The following is a 22,560-nucleotide window of genomic DNA, read 5'->3' on the forward strand; positions in this document are numbered from 1 at the left end:
TGTAAATCACTTCGATAGCCGACAGGACAATACATGTTGCAATAAGAAAATAGCGTTATCCGTGCGAAAAAGCATTTTATAAAGCACACCAGGTGACGTGTTATAATCAACCAGAATATTGAAATCTAAAAATATCCAGCCCAAAATTAATGCAAATATGAATTTTGACAGATGGTAACACCAATCATTTTCCGTTGTGCTGGATATTAATTCTCATACATATGAATAGATATACATTCGTAGTTGTTTACACATAGACTACAGCAGTGTCTTTGTCAGATTTTATGAGCCAATTTCCAAATCGACATTGCAGCTGAACTTATTGGGATATGAACAATAGTTTCATGTGATAATGTGAGAGAAGTTGTAGGTCTCTACACAGCGGATAGGTAGACATATTGGTAGTATTATGTGAAGGACCAATTATTTCATGAAAGTAGAATAAACTACCACGCATATAACCAAGCGGTTCGGTTGTCAGGTGATCAGACCAACATTCCTGAATCATATCAGATCAAACAACGCTTGTATTTACATACACACAAACATACTTAAGTACATGCATATATACATATACATTTATAAGATTGTATGTATTATAAGCATGTGTGACCAGACCTTTGCAGACATATGTGCATCTAATGTTTGTCTTTTCACACATACACTGTATAAATTCTTCATAGCACCTGGCATTCTCGGTTTTTGAAGCCATCAGTGAGACAAGCAAAAAATCGGAGAAATTAGAATAATGACAGCGAATTTCTCTCTCTCTCTCTCTCTCTCTCTCTCTCTCTCTCTCTCTCTCTCTCTCTCTCTCTCTCTCTCTCCGAATTTTTTTCAGAACCATCTTATTGCCTTGTATGCTAATTTTAAACTTTGCTCCCGTGGAACGTTTTTAATTTTGAACTTTTAGTCAAAAGATTTTTTTTCCTCATCTTAAAGAGTGTGAAGTTTTATACTGTCTTTTAAAGTCTAGAGTGAATCTAATCATGAAGGTTTCATCTTTTCTTAACAATTTTACGTTTTAGATTTACTCAATTACATACTTTTGATGTTGGATCTTGGAAAGAAACCGTTTTACTTAATTTATTTCTCTCTCTCTCTCTCTCTCTCTCTCTCTCTCTCTCTCTCTCTCTCTCTCTCTCTCTCTCTCTCTCATGTGTGCTTGAGAGCATGAGTTGGTTCGTGCATGGGTTTGTTTACTGATACATTTTATATGCGCGAGGAAAACAGGCGGATATTGTTCGCCTGCTTAATTTGAAGTTCTCTTCATTTGTTGTCATAAAATGTCTTGTTAAAATTGAGTTTCCTCCTACTCCTCTTCCATACAGGAATTAAATCTATGACACAACTTTGTTGGGTCAAAATTTACTTTACCGTTAGACCAAGGGCTTATCTGCATGTCTATATATATATATATATATATATATATATATATATATATATATATATATATAATTATATATATATATATATATATATATATATATATATATATATATATATATATATATATATATATTGATATTAATATTATATCTCATAATTTCAAAAAGATAGTTGAACAGTTGTTTCACGATAATATGCTTATCTTTAATATCCGTGTTCGTAAATTCCATGCTGCCTGAATGTTTTCATGTTTTCTTGTTTTCTTACGAAAACAAGATACCCTGTGCAGATCAGTAAAGAGAGAGAGAGAGAGAGAGAGAGAGAGAGAGAGAGAGAGAGAGAGAGAGAGAGAGAGAGAGAGAGAGTATGGCATCCATATAGCATTCACTAAATTGAATAATATATTAAAGTAAGAGAATTTCTACTGATCATGTTAACGTTGTACATTCCATGATGTATGTGGTGGTTGTTATTATTAGTCTTGTTGCTAGTGTTGCAACACCATCTTATTTTTCCTTCATTTACTCTTAAGATTGTATTATTTAATACTGGCAAGTCTACCTCAGTGTTCTTTTAATTAGAGGCTTTATGATCTGAGGCCTAAAGTAAATACAAGGGCAGACAAAAAACTTAGAGGAAAAGGGCTGGTTTATATAAAATTCTCAAAAACAAAAGGTATCTGGTAGTTCCAGAATTTATTTTAAGATTTTAGTAATCGCAGTAGTATCAGGACTGATGATGAATATAATTATTTTAAGAATTAATATCACTGGAGTTTATTAAAGACTTTTCTTATAAATAATCATTGAATGTTTATCTTGGATGAGAAGACATTTTTAATTGGTAAATTTATTTTATCACTTTAAACTGAAAACTAATTCTACCTCGCGTGTTCGAATTTGTCAGTCCATTGATGTAAACAGTTCAGTTTAGTGGTTCTTGATGTTTCATGAATGATAAACTATAAAAGGAGAGAGCCTCCGAGTCGTCTTGACAGGACTTGGCAGCTTCGGTGGCAGTTTTAAGGGCGCTGTTGATAAAATATTCATTGATGATGATTGGGCGTCCAGGCAACTCCTGGCGTTCCAACAAATCCATGGTCACACTCTCACACTGTGAGGTGGATGACGAGCGTAAACACTCGAGCTCCCTCTCTTTTATGGTCGAAATAGCGTCGAGTCAGCGCTTTCCACTTGCTTGGTTATTCTCCTTTCCATGGGATTCGCGTTTAGGGCCTTTAGTGTCATTCATAATGGAATGGCGTGTTTTCTGTTTTTCATCGGCTGGGAATGGTATGGGACATAACTTTGTTTCTGGTGATGGTGTCTCTTCCTAGAAATGGGAGATTATTTTTCGTGCTGCTTGTGCTTACCGCCAGTGTCTCGGTTGGGGATAAGTTTCGTTTTGAAATGAGGATGAATTAGCGTATTTACGTCAGTTATGTTAATAAACTCATCCGCATTGGGATCCTTAAATATAAATAGGTGAACAGAGAGACAAGAAACGTCAGATATCAAGAAGGTTCTTTACTGTCACCAATGGTCGTATGTTTTAAAGAAATAGCAAGAGAGTCTTCTTATCTACAGAAAACATATGTGAACATTTAGTTTTCTTTATTCATTCCCAATAGGCGGATAGAGATTGTTTTAACAGAACTTCAGACTAGAGTCTAATGTTGAAGTTTTAATCTATTTTTTTCCATAATGAGCTACATGATTACCTACTTCAGGGTAACTCTCTGGCTGGAACGTTTGATTTAAAGTTAATCGGAAGTTTAGTATAAATTAAGGTTTCATATTTGTACATCCTGATTATTTGAATAATGCTTCTAATTTTAAGGTTCTCATAATGATCCTAGCTTTAATCTGTTGTTTTATATATTTCAAACGCTCTTTAAGACAAGGTGAATGCATTTTTACGTACCACTTATCATGTCAGTCTCAGTTTGTTTATGTATGTATGTATGTATGTATGTATGTATGTATGTATGTATGTATGTATGTATGTATGTATGTATGTATGTATGTATGTATGTATATATATATATATATATATATATATATATATATATATATATATAATTTCTTTGTGATACTGAATTATTTATAGTTCAGTAGCTTTGTGATACTGAATTATTTATAAATAAATACCATCCATCGACTTGTACACGTAATGTACAATTACTGTTCACAAATTTTGCTTAATTGCATTACGTTTCCTTTTCAACTTTATACACAGCAATCAGTGAAAATGCTGAATTCGTTATTTGGGATAACCGAGATAGAAACTTAATTAGGGGGCTTGGTTAAGTGTACCATTCATTTTGTGATGTTTTTAGTTGGTGAACTAGTTTCCTTTTTGGCAGTGTTTCTGGGCATAATGTTTGCCACAATTTTGAGAAACTCTAAGTGTGTTTTGGTATGCTTATTACATAATATCTTTCTTCAAAAAGCCACATTTTTAATAAGTGTGTGATACCAAAGAATACGATAGATCTCATTGTGCAAGTTGGTGGTCGTCAATGCATATTGTATGTATACTCATTATATATATATGTATGTATGTATATATACTTATAACTATATATATGTATATGTATGTGTATATATGTATGTATAATCGTGCACGACGGTAAGACAACCCAGACTGCTAATGTACAATAGTAACTATCATATTTTTTAGTTCCACTGTTGTCTTGGATACAAAACTACAGATAAGTATATTTGCCGTTCTAAAACATAATTTTAATTTTCTTAGGACTTATTATAATTGAGGGCGCAATTTAGATTACTCTGATTTTTATCAGAGGCGGATTTTGAGGTACTGTTTTTTACAGTTTTATGTTAATCGTGTCATAAATTTGACCTTATTTATAGTTGACCTATAAATTTACATGGTGTAATTTTTTCTTTCCAGAACTTGAAGAACCAGATTATGACATCCAATGTCTGGGTGGAGCAAGTAAGTAATGAGGTCTCTGTTTACATTGCATTGTGGTTTTTTTTATTAATCATAAGTATCATATTTTATAACTATTTGTACCTGTGCTCTACATTTTAACCAATGTATAAAGATTTTTCTCACGCACATTTTTATATGTGTGTGTGTGTGTTTGTATATAATTTATGAACTCTTCATTTTTACCAAGAGCCACAACAAATATTCTTATTTTCAATCAGTTCCTAAGCTCAATAAATCAACTGCCAGACAAGATAAAGATTTAAGAGAACACCAGAATTTAGGTAACAAGAAACGCTCAAAAGAGGGTGACAGAAACCAAGAACTAAAACTTAATAATCATTTATTAACACTTAAACTCTTAAAATGATAAAAAGTAGCAAAAAGACAAGTATATGCAATACCCATATACCTAACTATTGTACCGGAAAGTAAAAGAAAATGTCACAGTGGTAGAACGAAAACAACACCTACTCACTTGTACACGATAGGCGGAGACAGATAAGAAAATTAACAGTGATAATCAACTTTTTCCTTAACACTAATAACTTCAAAAATAACGCGAATATATCTGAGTTTATGTATCTAAATATGTCCTTCATTGGTAAGATCATATGTAGAAAAAACACTTACTGTTTGCTGTCGTTTTTATAAATACTCCGATATTGTCAAGTAAGTGTGGGCAAAAAGGAATGCCCACCCATTCCCGGCCACTAAAGGTCTCCTGACGAATCCCAGAGGATCCAGCAAAGCACTCGCAGGCAAGGTTAGACCTAGCCCAGTGATGGGCAACACCCCAAACCCACTGCCACGCTCGCACTCGGCAGAGCCCACTGCTAGCAGCCGAAGGCGCGGAGGTTGAAGTAGCGAAAGCGAACTAAAATAATCAGGCCTTGACTAGAAGGCAGTGTTGATAAACGACGAGGAGAGAGCAAGGGCAAAACAGGGTGCTTGACCTCCTTACAAGGACCCGTAAAACAGAACCTTCCCCTGACGAAAAGGTCCCCCACATTAAGTAAAGAAGATGAGGAAACCTGCTAAAAGCCAACGGGCGAAGAGAGGCAGTTACAGATGATGATACTCCGCTCGTTGAAAGATGAAAAGAGAAACAAACGGATAAATCAATCTGTTTAAACTATATAATATACAAAACCCTTAGAGGAGAAATTATAGAACCAACATAAATATTTTATATATGTATATATATATATATATATATATATATATATATATATATATATATATATATATATATATATATATATATATATATAATTTAGAATGAGTTTATATATACGTACATACGTATATATAGCCATCCTACCTGACCCCTTTACAAATTGACTAGGTCCTTAATTCACTTTCTTTCAACAGACTCATTTTGGTTTTATTTTTCCAACTGTCATCCTTAGTAATTTAGAATGATTTTGAACCTCAGTCCCTTTAGCCATCCTGGCTATGCAAGCCATATATTATACAGTTGTAGGATTGATAGGTATATAATTCACTATATAGTATCAACAGACTCAATAGGTTTTGATGCAAGGTAGTATATATCTTTATATTTATATCTGATATTTAACCTAGTCCCTATTAATATATATATTATGCAATATATATATATATATATATATATATATATATATATATATATATATATATATATATATATACATATATATACTATATATATATATATAATTATATATATATATATATAAATATATATATAATATATATATATATATATATATATATATATTTATATATATTTATATATATATATATATATATATATATATATATATATATATATATATATATATATATATATATATATATATATATATATATATATACTAATTATATATATATATAATATATATATATTTATATATATATAAAATATATATACATAATATATATATATATATATATATATATATATATATATATATATATATATATAATATATATATATATATATATATATATATATATATATATATATATATATATATATATATATATATATATATATATATATATATATACATATACATATATATATATATATATATATATATATATATATATATATATATATATATATATATATATATATATATATATATATATATATATTGCGTGCACAGTTGTTTAATAAACATGCATGCTATCAGATACGGGTTTTACTTTTGAGCTTCAACACATATATACAGTATATATGTGTGTGAGCATAGTTATTTAAAAAAAATTTGCATGTTACTAGATACATCTTTTACCCTTGAGCATCATGAGCAAAAGCAACTCGAACTTCTTAGGAAGTTGAAAAGCTTGGAAGTAACTTTCTCTGGTGTTTTGGAAGTTGCAGCTTACTGAATGGGAAGTAATCATAATCACAAAGTTGAAGCAGTACACATTTGGCTTACTGTAACTTACCTTATTTACTGTAATTCTGATGCATCGTTTCGAGTATCTAAAAGCTGTGTTAGGTCATATGTTTATTAGTGTTAAATTACATTTTCATACTTGTAGCATCACATAATACTTCTCTTTATCCTGCCAAGAGCGATGCTGGATTTATCAGTCTTTCTCGTTGATATGTAAACGTAGTTTGGTAATTTATTTTATTAACTCTTTCAGTCATTGTCTTCCAAACACTTTTTTTAGTCTGTGTAAAATAAGATGTTAAATGAAGGTAATAAGATCTTTTAACTTCATTTGGAATCGGTAAAACAACGATAATCTTTTATCTAGGTCAAAATTTTGTGAATCTTAATTTTAGTATGATGGCGAGATTTCACTACTTGCATTTTTGATTGCCTACGAAATTTTGAATAATGAAATTTTGGGTGCCATGAAATAATTTGTTAATATGTTTAAAATGTAAAAAGAAAAGGTTTTCTGAAAATGAAACTGCCAACGAAACTCTTGCTGAGACAGAATACTTTATTTCTTTAAAATAGGTTGGCGAATCAATGTTTTCAGCTTTTGTGGTAAATTGTTTTGTGAATTGAAAGTTTAACCTTGACTTGTCGTAAAGGTAGAAATAATAGATTAAAAATCGTAGTTTTCATTGTAAGAGAATTTTCCAGTGTGCCATCTCACCATTCGGATAACTTTTATTTAAATGCCTTTACCCTCATATTTCTTATTCTGCGTTACCTTACAGTTCAACACAAATTCTGGTAACTGAATGCCGTATGGAAATGCTACCGGCGAGAAATAAAATTTTAGATGAAAGCATTGCATGAAAGAAGGAATCTTAGTGTACAGTTAATGAATATAAAACTACACAGAAAAAATAAATAAATAAAATGGACTCCGTTGAACATTGTAGATTATGAAAAATGGAAAAGAAAATACCCGGTCTCTTTCAGAGCTCGGCATCTTTACAAGGAAAAGAAAGCCTATTAGGGAGCAAGAGAAGCCTCCTTTTATATTTTTCATCATATCATTCTTTGCTAGAAATGCAGTAGTGAATCTGGGCCGCTGCAGAAACGCTCAGAAAACTTTTGCGAATAAAAACGCAGCTGTGACGTCATTGCAGCATCTGTTTGAGAACCTCGTGTCATTTCTCACCTTGGTCTCGTTCGTTATTGACAATAAGCCTTTATTTTTCTGCCAAGTTATTGCAACTCCCGACGTGAGAGTTTCTCTCGTCCTTAGTCTGTGTTTTTAATATTTTATGGCGAGTAATAATTGCAGTGTGGAAACGTTTCTCAAACATTAATAATTTTGAATATGGTTTGATATGATCGCAAGTTTCAATTTTTCAGTATTGACGGTATCCACCTGTCTCCCTTTATTTCCTGAAATCGATTTTTCTCGTATAATTCTCCGTAGGTAACAAATTTTTTCCTTTCGTGAGTAAATATAAAGGAAAGACTGCATTCAAAATGTTTGTCGGATTGTCCGTCCTCGAATGCAGCTATATTTCCCGTATTTCTTTCTGGGACGATTGGTTTTCCTCTCCCCCTTTGCAAGACGAGCAACGTTCTTCTGTTTCCACACTGTGCGGTATTCCTTTGTTTGCACAACGGCTGGTTTTCCTCAATTCTGTTTGCATAATGAGCACGCTTCGTCTCTTCTCTTTGCATAATGATTGGTTTTCCTCTCTTTTGCTTTGCGCGAAGAGGCGGTTTTCTGTCTTGGAAGGTCTCGAGTGTTTCGGTCTTTCTTTGAAGCTGGTGGCCATTTTCTTCTTCCCTCCTCTTTGAAGGTTATTTTTCCCCCTCGACAAAGGCAGCTAATGTCACTTTCCCTTTAAGAAAAGGACCATATCTCTCCCACAAAAGATGATTAAATATTGACGATAAAAGAGCGTTAAAGCAAAATTTTATTGGCCGTGGTTGAGGTTACGATGGGGTATTCAATCGGAGAAGAGAGCTGTTGTTAGATTCACTTTGGAAGGTATTCGATACATTACTTGTTTTTTGTATATTCTTTTAAATTCATCTTTTTCCAATAGTCTACCTGTTTATGCACGCATTTCTTCTTTTCTGTGTAGCTAAGGTTATTCTTGAAACATTTTATATAATATAAATATCCACATATACAGTATATATGTATATATATATATATATTTATATATATATATATATATATATATATATATATATATATATATATAGATAGATAGATAGATAGATAGATAGATAGACAGACAGTATTTTTACATAGAAGAACTCTTTAATACGTGGTTCCATATATTGGGGAATCAATCTGCGGTATGAAAACCTAATCTCATAGGACCTTTGAATTTTTGTCATTGACCTTTACTGTTGTGACACCGTTCATCTCATTGCATTTTAATATCTTGTAAAGTTTCAGTAGTGCGTTCTTAGGTGTTTTTACTATCAAATATCCTTTTTTATGTGAACTGTGCAGTCAAGTTAGTCTTAAAAAATATTGTGAACAGATATTCATCTTTTTTCGACGAGGTATTATCCAATTAGATGGTCTGCTGTACATTCTCCCTTTGTTTTTCCATTATTCATTTCCGTTTTCTTTCGCTTTTATGGTATTCTTTTTTGTGTTAATTTTATTCAGTATTTGTTCAACTTCGTCTGCTCATTTTGTAACTGAAATAACGGGATTAATTAAAAAGTTTTGGTAAACCTGTTCACTGATAGGTGTTCTGTTCCTGTCGTATGTAAGCAGTGACTTACAGGCCGGCTCATTCAGCATACTTGCATTTGCTGTTTTTGTTGCGGGCGTTGATATAAGGTATAATAAAATTTTAACAAGTTTCTGCGTATTTATTGTTTATTAGACGGGTAGAAATTGTAATTTATTTACTAGTATATATTCCTCCTTGCTCCCCTGAAGAGATAAATAAACGGCATCCTTTGTCCTTGTCTTATCACTTCAGTAAAAATGCGCAACTAACTGAAATTTTTTATTGGTGGAAAACACTGACTCTTCAACCCGAAGCCGACGTCCGACCCGGAAATGTAAAGGAAACAGCGCTTAATTAATGGAAATGCACGATTTCCTATCACGAATTAAAAAAGGCAGGCTGCTGGTGGCTGTGCAGTGATCGCTCAGCATTTAATAAAGAGGGGGAAAAAAAGAGTAAGCAAAGAGATGCTGAAAATGTTTTGAATTTTCTAAAATGCAGCGCCGTTTGTGACCCTGAATGCTTTATTCACCCAGAAACTTCAGTCAATCCTGACTTGCTTGGAGGTTTAACCAACTTAAAATTTGTGTGCTTGTTCAGAAAGTTGATATGCCTCCGAGGTACGTCGAGGAGTAACTTGAGACGTTTATGGCTTCAGGAAATACAAAGTTACAACAGCAGGATGGAAACGTCAGGAAACATTTAGTTTTTCCGCTGTGGAGCTGTGGCCCCGGAGGGATAACTTGCCGTTTAATTGGCTGAAAGTTCATGTTTACTTGCAAATGAAGACATACTGGTGCGTATGTTACGGGGAAAATTAAATGTTCGGGAGTTGAAAGCTGTTGCATTATGTGTGTTTTGTTATATATTTTCTCCTAAAAGTTCTTGGTTTTCATATATAGCTTTAACTCAACTTCTAGTTGTTTGCCAACTGGGTACGTTCATGAAAATATCGTATAAGTTCTCAGGATTCTTTTGAATATTTGATGCTGACTATTTGTTCCCTCATAACCTGGACTACAAGACGGTGTATCTGGCAAATTTTAGTGCAAATGTACAGTGAAAGAACATATTTAAAGTATTTGAAGCAATTAAGTGATGGAGCTTTCATAATGTAGAGGCTAAGGGGTTTTGGTCGAATGATTGATTCATTTTATAAATAAAACGGGCTTGGGAGTTTTCCAGGTCATCAGCGCTAATAATTCATTTTGATGTTAAGCCGAATTGGCTGTCGATCATTAGAACATAGGATTCTAAAAGAATTCTCTGAAAGTTAAGGAAGTTATAGGAATAAAGGATAAGCTCAGAATGGTCATCTCGTGTTAGCCTTTGGGGAGTAAGAATATCCAGACTTAGCTGAATATCGACCTTAACGGCGTATTTGAACGAAATTCATGTTGAAAACAGAGAGATTGGTTATTTATTAGTTATTCAGTAAAGGTGAAATGAAACTGGCGCAATTGATGTGCTTAATAAAACGTTGATTGTAAGGTTTATATCTAGTTTTGTTCGATCACCTTGCATCTTTAGAAAATAGATGGATTCGAAAACTACATTCTAAACGAATCACGGACGATAAGTCCAAAATAGCAAAATGGGAAACCATTGGAACTTTTCAATAGAAGACATAAATGTAAACAAATAATAAAAAAAGAAAAACAGAAAAATAGCAATAGTCGATATGAGCCTGGAAAGGCTCCAGATCTTTCCTGGTTTTAGATTCGTAAACCAGAGAGAGAGAGAGAGAGAGAGAGAGAGAGAGAGAGAGAGAGAGAGAGAGAGAGAGAGAGAGAGAGAGTTGTTTTAGCTCTCCCATGGATGAAAGACTTGGCTTCTGGAAGCCGACTTTAAGTCGTAATTCAAGAGGAGCCCAAAAAAGTGATTACGTTGGGTAAAAGAGGTTGTAATGGCAGAGCTGAATTTAGTCTTGATACGCGACTAGTGCCTCCTTACATTTTTTATGGGGTAATTAGCTTTTGCTAATAAAAAAGAACTTTTCAGAATATGAGTGAGGAAATAATTTGGGATTAATTTTCAAGTCAGGTTTTTTTTTCTCATTCTTTTAGAGCTGTAAGAGAATTTTTAGGCCATAAATATCGGAGTGATGTCGGTTTTATAATTGCTGTTCCGTTGCGTTTAGAGATCTACGTCTGTAAATGTTTGTTGTTTTAATTAAACAGATGGTTATCGTAGTAACTGCACGAGTATACCTTGAGCAGTTTCCATTTTTGTTATTAAATTACCGTCGGATAACGCCCCCAAAAATATTGCAAACGAAAGGCTTTGCCAAAAGCGAATTTTGCCTTCGATTGATAAACCAGAACAAACGTGATGCAAGTCCCACAAGCCTTCCCACGATGCTATTGAGGTTGCGATTATTCCGACAACCGGAGGAATTTACTGTTTAATAACAAGCGGAGCTCTACTACAATAATCCACATGCCTTAGGCACGTCAGCGATCTTCCAGACAGGCTTAATTGCTCCTAGCACCAGCAGAAATTCTCTGTTGTAATAGACAAGCAGCTGGGCGTTCCCTCCTGTCCTCGCACCTCTGTCAAAATGGGAAGTAAACATTTTTATCTCATTTGCCCATTATTTTGAGATCATGGCACTAGTGGCTTGAGAGTGACGTCGTGATCTCTATAATTAAATTTTAGTACGTCTTCATCTAAGCTGTTTGATTGCCCGAATATCTGCCGTTGTGCTAGCCAAGGTTTTAGTGCATTTTAACGTAGCTGGTTTGTGGTAAGAAAATTTGTCCTTTTTTTTTTTGCCTAAAGAGATTAAATTAAGAATCGAAATATCGATATTTAAACCATCTGCTTAGTCATTGTTGGAATGGTGATATAGTGTATTGATGATGGCTGTAATGCATAACAAGTAATTTTGGTAACAAAATTGTTGAAGTTTGTTAGAAATTGACTCCACAACAACAAAAGTGACGGATGCCGAGAGTAACAAGATTCCTTTAGATTTTATGTTCATACCAGTGAAAACGTTAATTACGAAATTATCTTTCAAAGACATTCCGGCAATAAAGTAAGTGTTGCTAGTCAGAGCTTCGATATGAATCAACGTGTAACAGTCTCAAGAGTCCCAGCTCTAAAGTTATTCATTTTGCAATACCTGGAGGTCCAGGAAGTTAATTTTGTTTGTGACCCTCAAACCAATTGGTGGCCAGAACTGATACGTTTGCCCGGTTTTATTTGTATCCAACTATTCCTGTAAATGATAGATATAGAGGGTGAGTCCTGTGGCCTTTAGATCAGAAATAAAGATAAATCTTAGGATAAATCGTAAAGACAAATCTTAAGACTTATCAGCAAGTGTTAAGATTCATCAACATGAACACTTGCTGATGAATCTTAACACTTGCTGATAAGTCTTAAGATTCATCAGCAAGTGTTCATGTCGCGCTATGTATGTATGTATGTATGTATGTATGTATGTATGTATGTATGTATATATATATATACATTCCCAATTAGGTATAAATGAATGCCTGCAATTATTACTATGGCGAAGTTAGCTTTAAGTTTGCTTGCTTATCAGTGTTAATGGCGGTACGCACATTTTGCGTAAAGAAAATTGTATCGTCCGTTTTGCCTCCGATGAAGTAGTGGTAGATGGAAGGAGATTCTTAATATTTCGTTTGTTGTAGGGCAGAGCATCGGTTGTCTGTGCAACGTATTCAGACCACATTTTTTTTTTATTGTTATTAGCAATATAAACAGATTTAAATGAATTCACCCACTTATATTTATTTCACTCTGTTCTGAGGCTTCCGAATATCTCTTGGAGAGTAAGATATTTATTCTGGAAACTTATTCCTCTGGGGTTAATTTGATATAAAAAGATAGATCACCCTAGCAGTAATGTAATGGATCAAAGAAGTATCTCATCACTTCAGGAGAGAAGGCTATTAGCATAATTACTTTTTTTAAGTACCTAGATTCTCTCCCTCTCTCTTTCTCTCTCTCTCATTTAGTAAAATAACAAGCGCCCTGTGCATAGTCTAGGTCTGGAATGAGTGATGGTGATTGGAACTTTTTATATATCCACGAGAGAGAGAGAGAGAGAGAGAGAGAGAGAGAGAGAGAGAGAGAGAGAGAGAGAGAGAGAGAAAGAGAGAAAGCTTTTGGTGCACTCTAGATTTAGTAGGTTCTTCACTTACTATAAAGTGAAGCGTATATGCTCCCGCTTGTGGTATAGAAGAGTTGAACTCTGTGAGGAAAAAGAGCTAATCCACGAAAGTGTTCGAAAGTCACAGCCTTCAAACAAGTCCACAGATTTTAATACAAAGAATGGATGAATATTTCTGAAGCATTTGGATATTATATCGCACGAAGGTTTCCAAAGAAGGTAACAAATGTGAGTCTTGTTGATTTACCGAGCAAATAAGAAAGCTCGTTTGAAGTTTTTGTAGATTTTTTAAGGTAGAGGTAAACTGAATACGTTGCTTCAGGGCAGTACTTGTTATAACAGGAAACCTGGTCGTTGACTGTTATTTGTAATCATTTGTAATATGAAGCGTAACAGTCAGCTTTCGCATAAAGCGAATTAAAAAGATGTCAGTTTGAAAGCAGATACTACGGTGAGCATTTAATTGTTTTACTTCTGCATAACTGACGAGGGAGAGGTGGAAATGGTATTAAAAGAGGAGCAGAATTTGGACATAAAAGTGTAATGAGAAAACGTTTTAATTTCGTGAAATGTATATAAAAACAGAGAAATGGGCATAGAACCATTCAGAAGGAACGAAAGAAGAATGAGAGAATTACGTGCAACGGTACAGGTCGTTACTTATAACAAAAACGGCTTGAAAATAACAGCAGGAAAACATACGATTCTCGCCGTTGGAATCAACAGTACGCTCTTAGTCTGATTAAATCCCCTTTCAAATGAGTCTTGGGGTTTTAATGGATATGGAGTAATACTCGTGAAAGGGAAGGTCCGGATAACAACGTGCAGATTAATAACGACCTAGTGTTGTGGGAGCGGGCAAAGTTTTCACGTGGGATGCTGAAATTCATTTAGTTTTTCATGTGCGGTATTGCAGTGCCGGTTTGAGATTGGGCTTTTTTTTTGGGCGGGGTGGGGCGTGGGGCAGTGGATGGGGGTTAAAGACCTACTTGATTACGTGAGGGAGAGAGAGAATGTATTGCTTATATGTATTTTCAATTCCCGTCGTTTTAAGGAGTGCGTATTTTAAAGAGTGTGGGGGCGAAGGTAAGCGGACGGTTTACAGATCGGAATACAGAACTAGGCGGGAAGCGAAAATGAGAAGTCTTGGCTTCGTAGGAAAGCTTCGACAGGCTGTGATTACAAAGCACAACGATGAGCAGTTTCGTGATATTTTCTCAGCGAAGGGAAGGTTAACCCATGGTCACCTGTTCCTCGAGGAATTCCACTGCAGTAGACTCCATTTACAAACCATTAGTTCGAACCTTCCGGAGTGACAGGAGTTGTCGCTCTTTACCCCATGTCAGAGCAACATTTTTAAATGAAGTTTGAAAAGTGGCACTTTAACTAGAAAACACAAATAAATAGGATTACAGGCACTCTAAAGAACTAGAAAAGAATATAAATGATTTTGCTAATGTTTAGATAAAGTAAAAAAAAACAATATATATATATATATATATATATATATATATATATATATATATATATATATATATATATAATATAATATATAATATATATGAAGCGTAAACATATTTAAACTTTATCTAAAACATTTGTAAAATAATTTATTTTCTTTTAGAGTTTTTTAGAGTGTATATAGTTGTATTATACAGGTTACATATGCCAATGTGAGGTAGTGGAGGCGACAGTTTCTTCTGCAAATTTTTATTTTTATATATATAAATATTATTTATTTTATATATATATATATATATATATATATATATATATATATATATATATATATATATATATATATATATATATATATATATATATATATATACATATACATAAATTTGCAGAAACAACTGTGTCCTCCACTATCTCACAGTGGCATATGTAACCTGTATAATATAGACTATATACAACAAGAAGATTTATTTCCAATTCTCAACTTAAAGGACCGATGCTCCTTTGTGCGACTTTTCTAGTCTGAAGTTATATGCGAGGATACTTTCTATACATCACATACGGTATCCGCCATGTTTTGGCCGGAACAAGTGTTTTCTGTAAATCGAACGAAATACATTAAATTACGCAATACGAATGTATTTTGATTCTTCAGAACAGACCTTACATCATCGCGGCGACTTTATTGCAATGATGTATTATAGGCTTTCATTACTAATGAACTAATAATTGAAGTGAATTCATTAACATTTGGTAGCTGTTTCAACATGCTGTCTTTGTTTGCCGAACATGAGAAAGCTTGATCATATATCAGGAAAGAGGAAAGTCGTGTATTTTCACTCTGTATCGAGTTACTTCATTTTGAAATCAAACCTTCATCTCTCATAAAACGAGCAGCGAACAATGAAAGATAAGCGGCTTACGTCGAGCAAGGATGCATAATTAGTTGTGCGCATGTTTTGCAATGTTACACGGGACCCTCATTTGCTAGTGCTTGTTAGGTAATGCACAGTTGAAAGAATCGCTTAGCGCTGTATGTAATAAGATTTCTAGAAATATATGCAATTGGAACTGAGCAGAGGGAAAGGCCAAGGTTAAGTTTTGGCAATTAATAACTGAATAGACTCATTCTGGTGGTACCACTGCAGTGGGTAATGGCATCATTTGAACTCGAGTAGGAGAATAGGCCCTTGAGATTTCTGCAAAGAAAGCGACAGTGGCGACAAATTAGATGATCTAGGAACAGAACACCTATAGCCGGTTTCAAGTCGCTTGTGCACCCACGGTTGAAGATGTGGCACATGCACATTGATAGCTCGTGATTGGCTGAAAATCAACGTGTCCGATTATTTACAGCTGAGGTATGTGCAATAGCATCAGTATAGAAATAATTAAAGAAACCTCATTTAATAATTTTGTGATTTATAGCGACTCCAGAAGCGATGTAGAAGCCATTTAACAACAATTAAGTTTTCACTCCTTAAATTGTGTAATAATGGAAAAAATGTTGAAATATGTTGGATCCCTGCCCATGTAGGGATTAAAGGAAATGAAGAGGCTGATAAAGCAGCTAAAGAAGCAGTCCACATGACAAGAGCAAATGTACAGTAAACATCCCTATTAGTGACTATTTAAGATATATAAAAACAATCATTGTAAGTAAATGGCAAAATATATGGAATGAAGAACCTGAAAATAATAAATTAAAACAGATAAAATCCAGTGTTGGAAAATGGAGTTCATCATATCAGAGAGAGACACACACACAAGTAATTCTGACGAGTCTTCGAATAGGCCATACTCGTTTGACGCATGAACACTAAATGAACAGTCCATGTGGCCCTCCTCCCAAACGCCCAGATTACAAAGTGTTGATAACAGTTAAGCATGTACTGTGTGAATGTCCAAAATATAACCTGCAGCGATTATCTAATTTTGGAAATAGATCAATAAAAGGAATTTTGTCGGAATCTTCATCATTATCAGTAATACCCATTTTAATGTTCATTAGGAGCTGTGATTTAACTGATAAAATGTAAAAAGTAAATAATAGAAATACAAATACCCTTAGACGTCCAATGAATTTTAAAACAACTAAATTTTAAAACTTTGCTTAATTTATTTTGAACTTTCACATACCGTTTTAGTGAGTATATATGGAAACATGAGTATAAATGTATGTATTGTGTGTGTGTGTGTGTTCCAGTATGAGACCGTATGCCTTTGTGCAGCTTTTCATTGCATTTTCATTTATTCATCACTACCGAGTGACCTATTTGGTCCCAGTGCTAGGCTTCTAGCCCAGACCTGTCATTTCACCCAAATCCTTCGGTCCAGGTTAAACTTTTTTAATAATAATAATAAACGTGTCCGATATCGTTGTCTTATTGCGATAAATATTCAGACTATCTCCTAAATAACATTGTTGAATGATTTACATACATACACACATACACAATTCACATTTTATATACGTATTTTATATAAATGTACATATACATACATACATACATACATACATACATACATACATACATACATACACGCATATATATGGAATAAGGTGGAAAGCAGCTAGCGTAGCATATCAGATTTATTAGCCAAATTTTCGATACGTCAAGTCTCATCTCCAGGGCTGTAAATTGTACAAAATTTACCAATTTAAAAACAGACGCAGTAATAATGGCATATATAAAAGTTAAAATCATAAAAACGCATTAAATAATCAAAATTAATAAAACAGAAAAATGAAAAACGAAAAGATTTCATGCCAATACCTATCTCTATTGGAGCTAAAAAGAGTGACTACGTCGACTACAATACTGTATATACAAAACTGTGGAAGAGGTCTGACTGTTTAATGAGGGCACAATCTGCTTAATAAATAAAGATTCCCAAACAGAGAGAATAGTCACTGGGGGCTTGGACAACGATATTGAAATCCTTATTTGAAAATGAATTATATATTTAATAACATGTTGTCGTATACTAGAGGATTCTTTGGTTTTAAAGTGCATCCCGTACGGTGACTAACTCCGAGATGAGAATCTGTCCTGACTTTGAGCAATCTCTTGGTGACCCCGCTTATTTCCCAATTTTACATTTTGGGCAAGCAAAGCAATATACCACCAGAAACCGCATCAAAGCCGGAAGTTTATCCTTGTGGGAATACAACGTACCCAGAGTTTTAGGATCTTAAGAAATTAATTTAATATTCAAGGCCGGGAAAGTATTCTCAATTACTTTTTATATTTTTAGTTTAAATGTTTTGGAATGAATAGAAGGAGTAGAGGCATACATTGATAATTGTGGTGCGTTATACGTTCCTGAAGCATATTAGTCAAGAACTTCTTCTCATATTTGTAGAATATGAATGGAGGATATGAATTGTTTTTGAAAAACTGGAATAGTAATTGAATTTCATTGTGGAAGTTCTGCTAGCTAGAAGATTATGTATAAGCACGGTGTAACAGCGTAGAGATACTATTTAATTTCAGTGTTAAGGAAGAACTACTGTAAAAGTTTGTACCCTAACCTGTGAATGCCGTTTCTTTAAAAAAAAAACTCTTCCCGTAGGGGCGTCAGTGCACCTCATGTGGTGCACCGTAGGCTTTACTTAAGGTTTTTTGCAGCATCCCTTCGACCCCTAGCTGCAACCCTTTTCATTCCTTTTACTGTGCTTCCGTTCATGTTCTCTTTCTTCCATCTTACCTTCCAGCCTCTCCTAACAATTGACTCGTGGTGCAATTGTGAGGTTTTTCTCCTGTTACACATTTCAAATCTTTTAACTGTCAATTTCCATTTCAGCGCTGAATGACCTCATAGGTTCCAACCCTTGGCATTTGGCCTAAATCTTGTATTCTATTCTAAAAACACTCGTGTGAAAACCAGGTTCTGTCTGATTATGTATCCAGATTCCAAAATTCCTCGATTCCAAAACCACTGTTTTTAATTAATTATGTTTTATCTAAGAGAGAATTCTTCTTGTCATTGTTTTGGTCTTAGAAGGTTTGTCAGTTCCTCTGTCTCCTTTCTTTGAATTGACTTTCACTTTATATGTGCTTGCTTTTCCAAAACTTGATAGAAGGTTAACCCTGCTCGTATCTTGCCAGGTACATGCAAGCATTTTGTTGTCATGTCTTACCCATGTTACTGATAGCATTCGTTTCTTCAGTTTTATCTTTCTCATATCAGAAGGCAAACCTTTCCAATTTACCCTTACTGTCCCACAGGCAGAAATTTTTTCTCAAGTAACTTATCAAAAAGGGCTACACTGGAGTAGAAACTATCCATGAAGATAGCATGACCTTTGTTATCATAACTATCCAGTGAAGATAGCCCAAGATGAGTTTCCAACCATCTGCCTTTGGACGATTTTCGTCCTTTCCTGTATAAACGATGCATTTCATCAAGCAACCTGTTTGTGCATTATTCATAGACCAAACCTTTATGCCCCATATACTTGAAGGTCTTGATAGAAATTATTGCTTTAAATATAACATCCTTTTAAATTTTAGCGTACTCTCATCAGTACTTTCTTTATGGCTAACATAACACTAATCATACGAATCTTGCATCATATCCAAAATTGGCCTAATCTTATAAAGCCTATCATTTCTATCCCTTTGGTCAGTATCATTAAAATGTAAAGCTGATCTAATTAACTGATGTTTGCCCCTTGCAAACACCTTTCTGAAGCCTAGTGTTTCTAACAAGAAACTGTTTACTAAAATAACTTTCAGTGGTAGGTCTGTGAATTAACTCCATTGCAGTTTCAACTGCCACGAAAGCTTTTATATCCAAGGAAGTTGAATCTTTCCGCTGATGGTACTTCGGTCTTCAAGGTAAATGCTGCTTGGTAGCTACCATAAAATGGAAATATTTATTTGGTTCTTTTTCAACATACTGTATATTTCCTCAGGAAAAAATCTTTCAAAACATTCAAAAGGTGTCAATTTTTCAAAGTCAATTATTTTTGAGAGTCCAGTATAATCTATAGCATTATTCCCATCTAATTTTAGTTTATACCATGTGTACGGCACATTAGCTTCAACACAAGAGCCTGTTGTAGTGTATCATCATCATCATCATCATCATCACTTCCCAACAGATCAGGATCAAGATCGTCAGTACTGTAATCAAATGGAGGATCTGACGCGAATAATATTTTTGAATTTCCTCAGGTGAAACTTGTTTTGTCATTGACGACATTGCAAGCCTTCAAAGAAAAGAAAAGAAAATGGTTGTTGAAATATTAAGGGCTAGGCTACTGAAAGAGAAAGTTTACAAAGCCTCTGATCAGCTGACGAACGTAAACAAACACTTGTTCTCTGTAATGGAAACTCCCTTGCTGAGAATAACGTTTAGTCGAAAGTAATTATTTATATATCAAAGACATATTTTGATAATAAATATTGATTATTCTTAAGAAAATTAACTTCATAATAAAAAAAAAAAACAACAAAGCCTGTTGTTCGAAAGGCAGGCTAGGCTTTACTACGGCTAACAATGGTAAACCAATCTTCCCCTTCGGCAAGAAAGCTACATTGGCGAGAAATACGTTAACCCTACAAAATATTTAGTTTTATATTGCAAAGAAAACATTTTGTCATCAGAAAAAATAGTTATATATCATAATTACATCGTAACATAACATGAAAACGATGAAAACATACGGAATACTTTTGAGGAAGCTAGTGTAAAAGAGAAAGTAAAAAGGCCAGCGATCAGTGACGCACGCACACAATCACTTGTTTTCGAAATTGAAACTACCTGCCGAGAATAATATTAAATCGGAAGTAAGCGTAATTTTGTATATCAAAATTTGTACAGTATTATGGTAATAAATCCTAGTATCATATAAAGATATTGATTTTACATTTCAGAAAAAACTGTAAATTATGTTTATCCATATATTCAACAAACGTGGATACTCTAGCCAGTTTCAGTTCATGAATGCTATTTACATCCTGATATTTAGTGTAACCCGGTAATAAAAACACATTCTTCGTGTTTGGCTTGATTGGTTAAGAAAATTGATGGTTTTATACAGTCTTTTTTTCATAACCGTTTAGTGTGACCCCAAAAGCATGACAACTCCGCTCACATAAGTTACCATTCGCCATTCATTCTAGGCCTACGTGACTCCCAGTGACTCCCATTAAACCATTCATTTGTAAAAACAATATTCCCAATTTCTTTATTTGATAAATCTGAATTCTCCGTCATATATATAAAACACATTCTGTTTCAGTTTGACGTTTTCTATGATATTAAAAATAGAATTGGCAATATGTAAGATTTATGTTATCGTGCATCGAAACTGGTTTACTCAACATTAGTGCATTCCACCACCTTTCATTCAAGCGAACTGTATGCAGTTCAAGTAGGAAAGTCATAAGTAAAATATTGTTAATAATTATATTTCATTTTCTTACTTCAAATAACATTCTTTATTTCAACAGAAAGATTTTAAAAAAGATTAAAATCTAATCAAATTAGACATGCCAAACTTTACCCACTTGTGTTTTATTTGCTTAAATTAACATTGTTTTAACATCAAGCCTTTTATGCAGATGACACTGTGATGTCATGGTTGTTTTAACATCAAGCCTTTTATGCAGATGATACTGTGATATCATGGTTGGTAGACCTGTTCATATCTAAACATGAAAAAATATATTCATAATGATTCAGACAGAATACATGAAAACGCATACAACAAGAATTTTCTTTCAGTTTTATTTTTACATGTTATGAATTGAGCATATTTTGCATATTTTAAAATTTTTTTCTCAAACTAATAATTATATGGATTATAAAAGAATAAGTAGGCTCCGAACAATATATTTCGTAAAATGATGAAAATTATCGTATTGTGATTGTACAAAGAATCCATATTTACGGTTTAAAGAGAAATAGAAATAGAATACATTCCAAGATAGGTGTTATCTCCTGAATTTCAAAACCCAGCCACCCAGATGTTACCTTGTGGGATTTCTGGGTTCTGAATACAAACGTTGTCACCCCAAAGCTGCTCCCCTTTTTAGCAGAAATAGAATGTGTCTTTAAAGAAAAATGGGGTGGTATTTTGGGCGGATGAGGCTGTTTTGGCCGAAGACGGAGGGTCGCAAATTAAGTGTTAAGGTAGAAAAGCGAATAATTTGTTCTATTTATAGTTTTACATGCTTGTTTATATATATATATATATATATATATATATATATATATATATATATATATATATATATATATATATATATATATATATATATATATATATATATATATATATATATATATATGTGTGTGTGTGTGTGTGTGTGTGTATATATATATATATATATATATATATATATATATATATATATATATATATATATATATATATATATATATATATATATACTGTATATATGCACACACATATGTGTGACTGATTCATGAAGGTATGGAACGTTATGAATGTACAGTATAAATAAAGGCA

General features: G+C 33.5%; 1 protein-coding gene across 3 annotated transcripts in view; it reads left to right on the forward strand.

Moving 5' to 3' along the window:
• Positions 1–22,560, forward strand: part of nAChRbeta2 (nicotinic acetylcholine receptor beta2) — a 653,562-nt gene that overhangs the window by 255,856 nt on the left and 375,146 nt on the right. For all 3 annotated transcript variants that reach the window (XR_010856576.1, XM_067123826.1, XM_067123827.1), the window contains exon 3: positions 4,306–4,350. Coding sequence is in view for 2 of the 3 variants with exons in the window: in XM_067123826.1 (XP_066979927.1) it covers positions 4,306–4,350 (45 nt within the window). In the remaining variant the exon portion in view is untranslated. The remainder of the gene's footprint in view (positions 1–4,305; positions 4,351–22,560) is intronic.

The sequence above is a fragment of the Macrobrachium rosenbergii genome, chromosome 21, assembly GCF_040412425.1.
Source record: "Macrobrachium rosenbergii isolate ZJJX-2024 chromosome 21, ASM4041242v1, whole genome shotgun sequence".
Lineage (NCBI taxonomy): Eukaryota > Metazoa > Arthropoda > Malacostraca > Decapoda > Palaemonidae > Macrobrachium > Macrobrachium rosenbergii.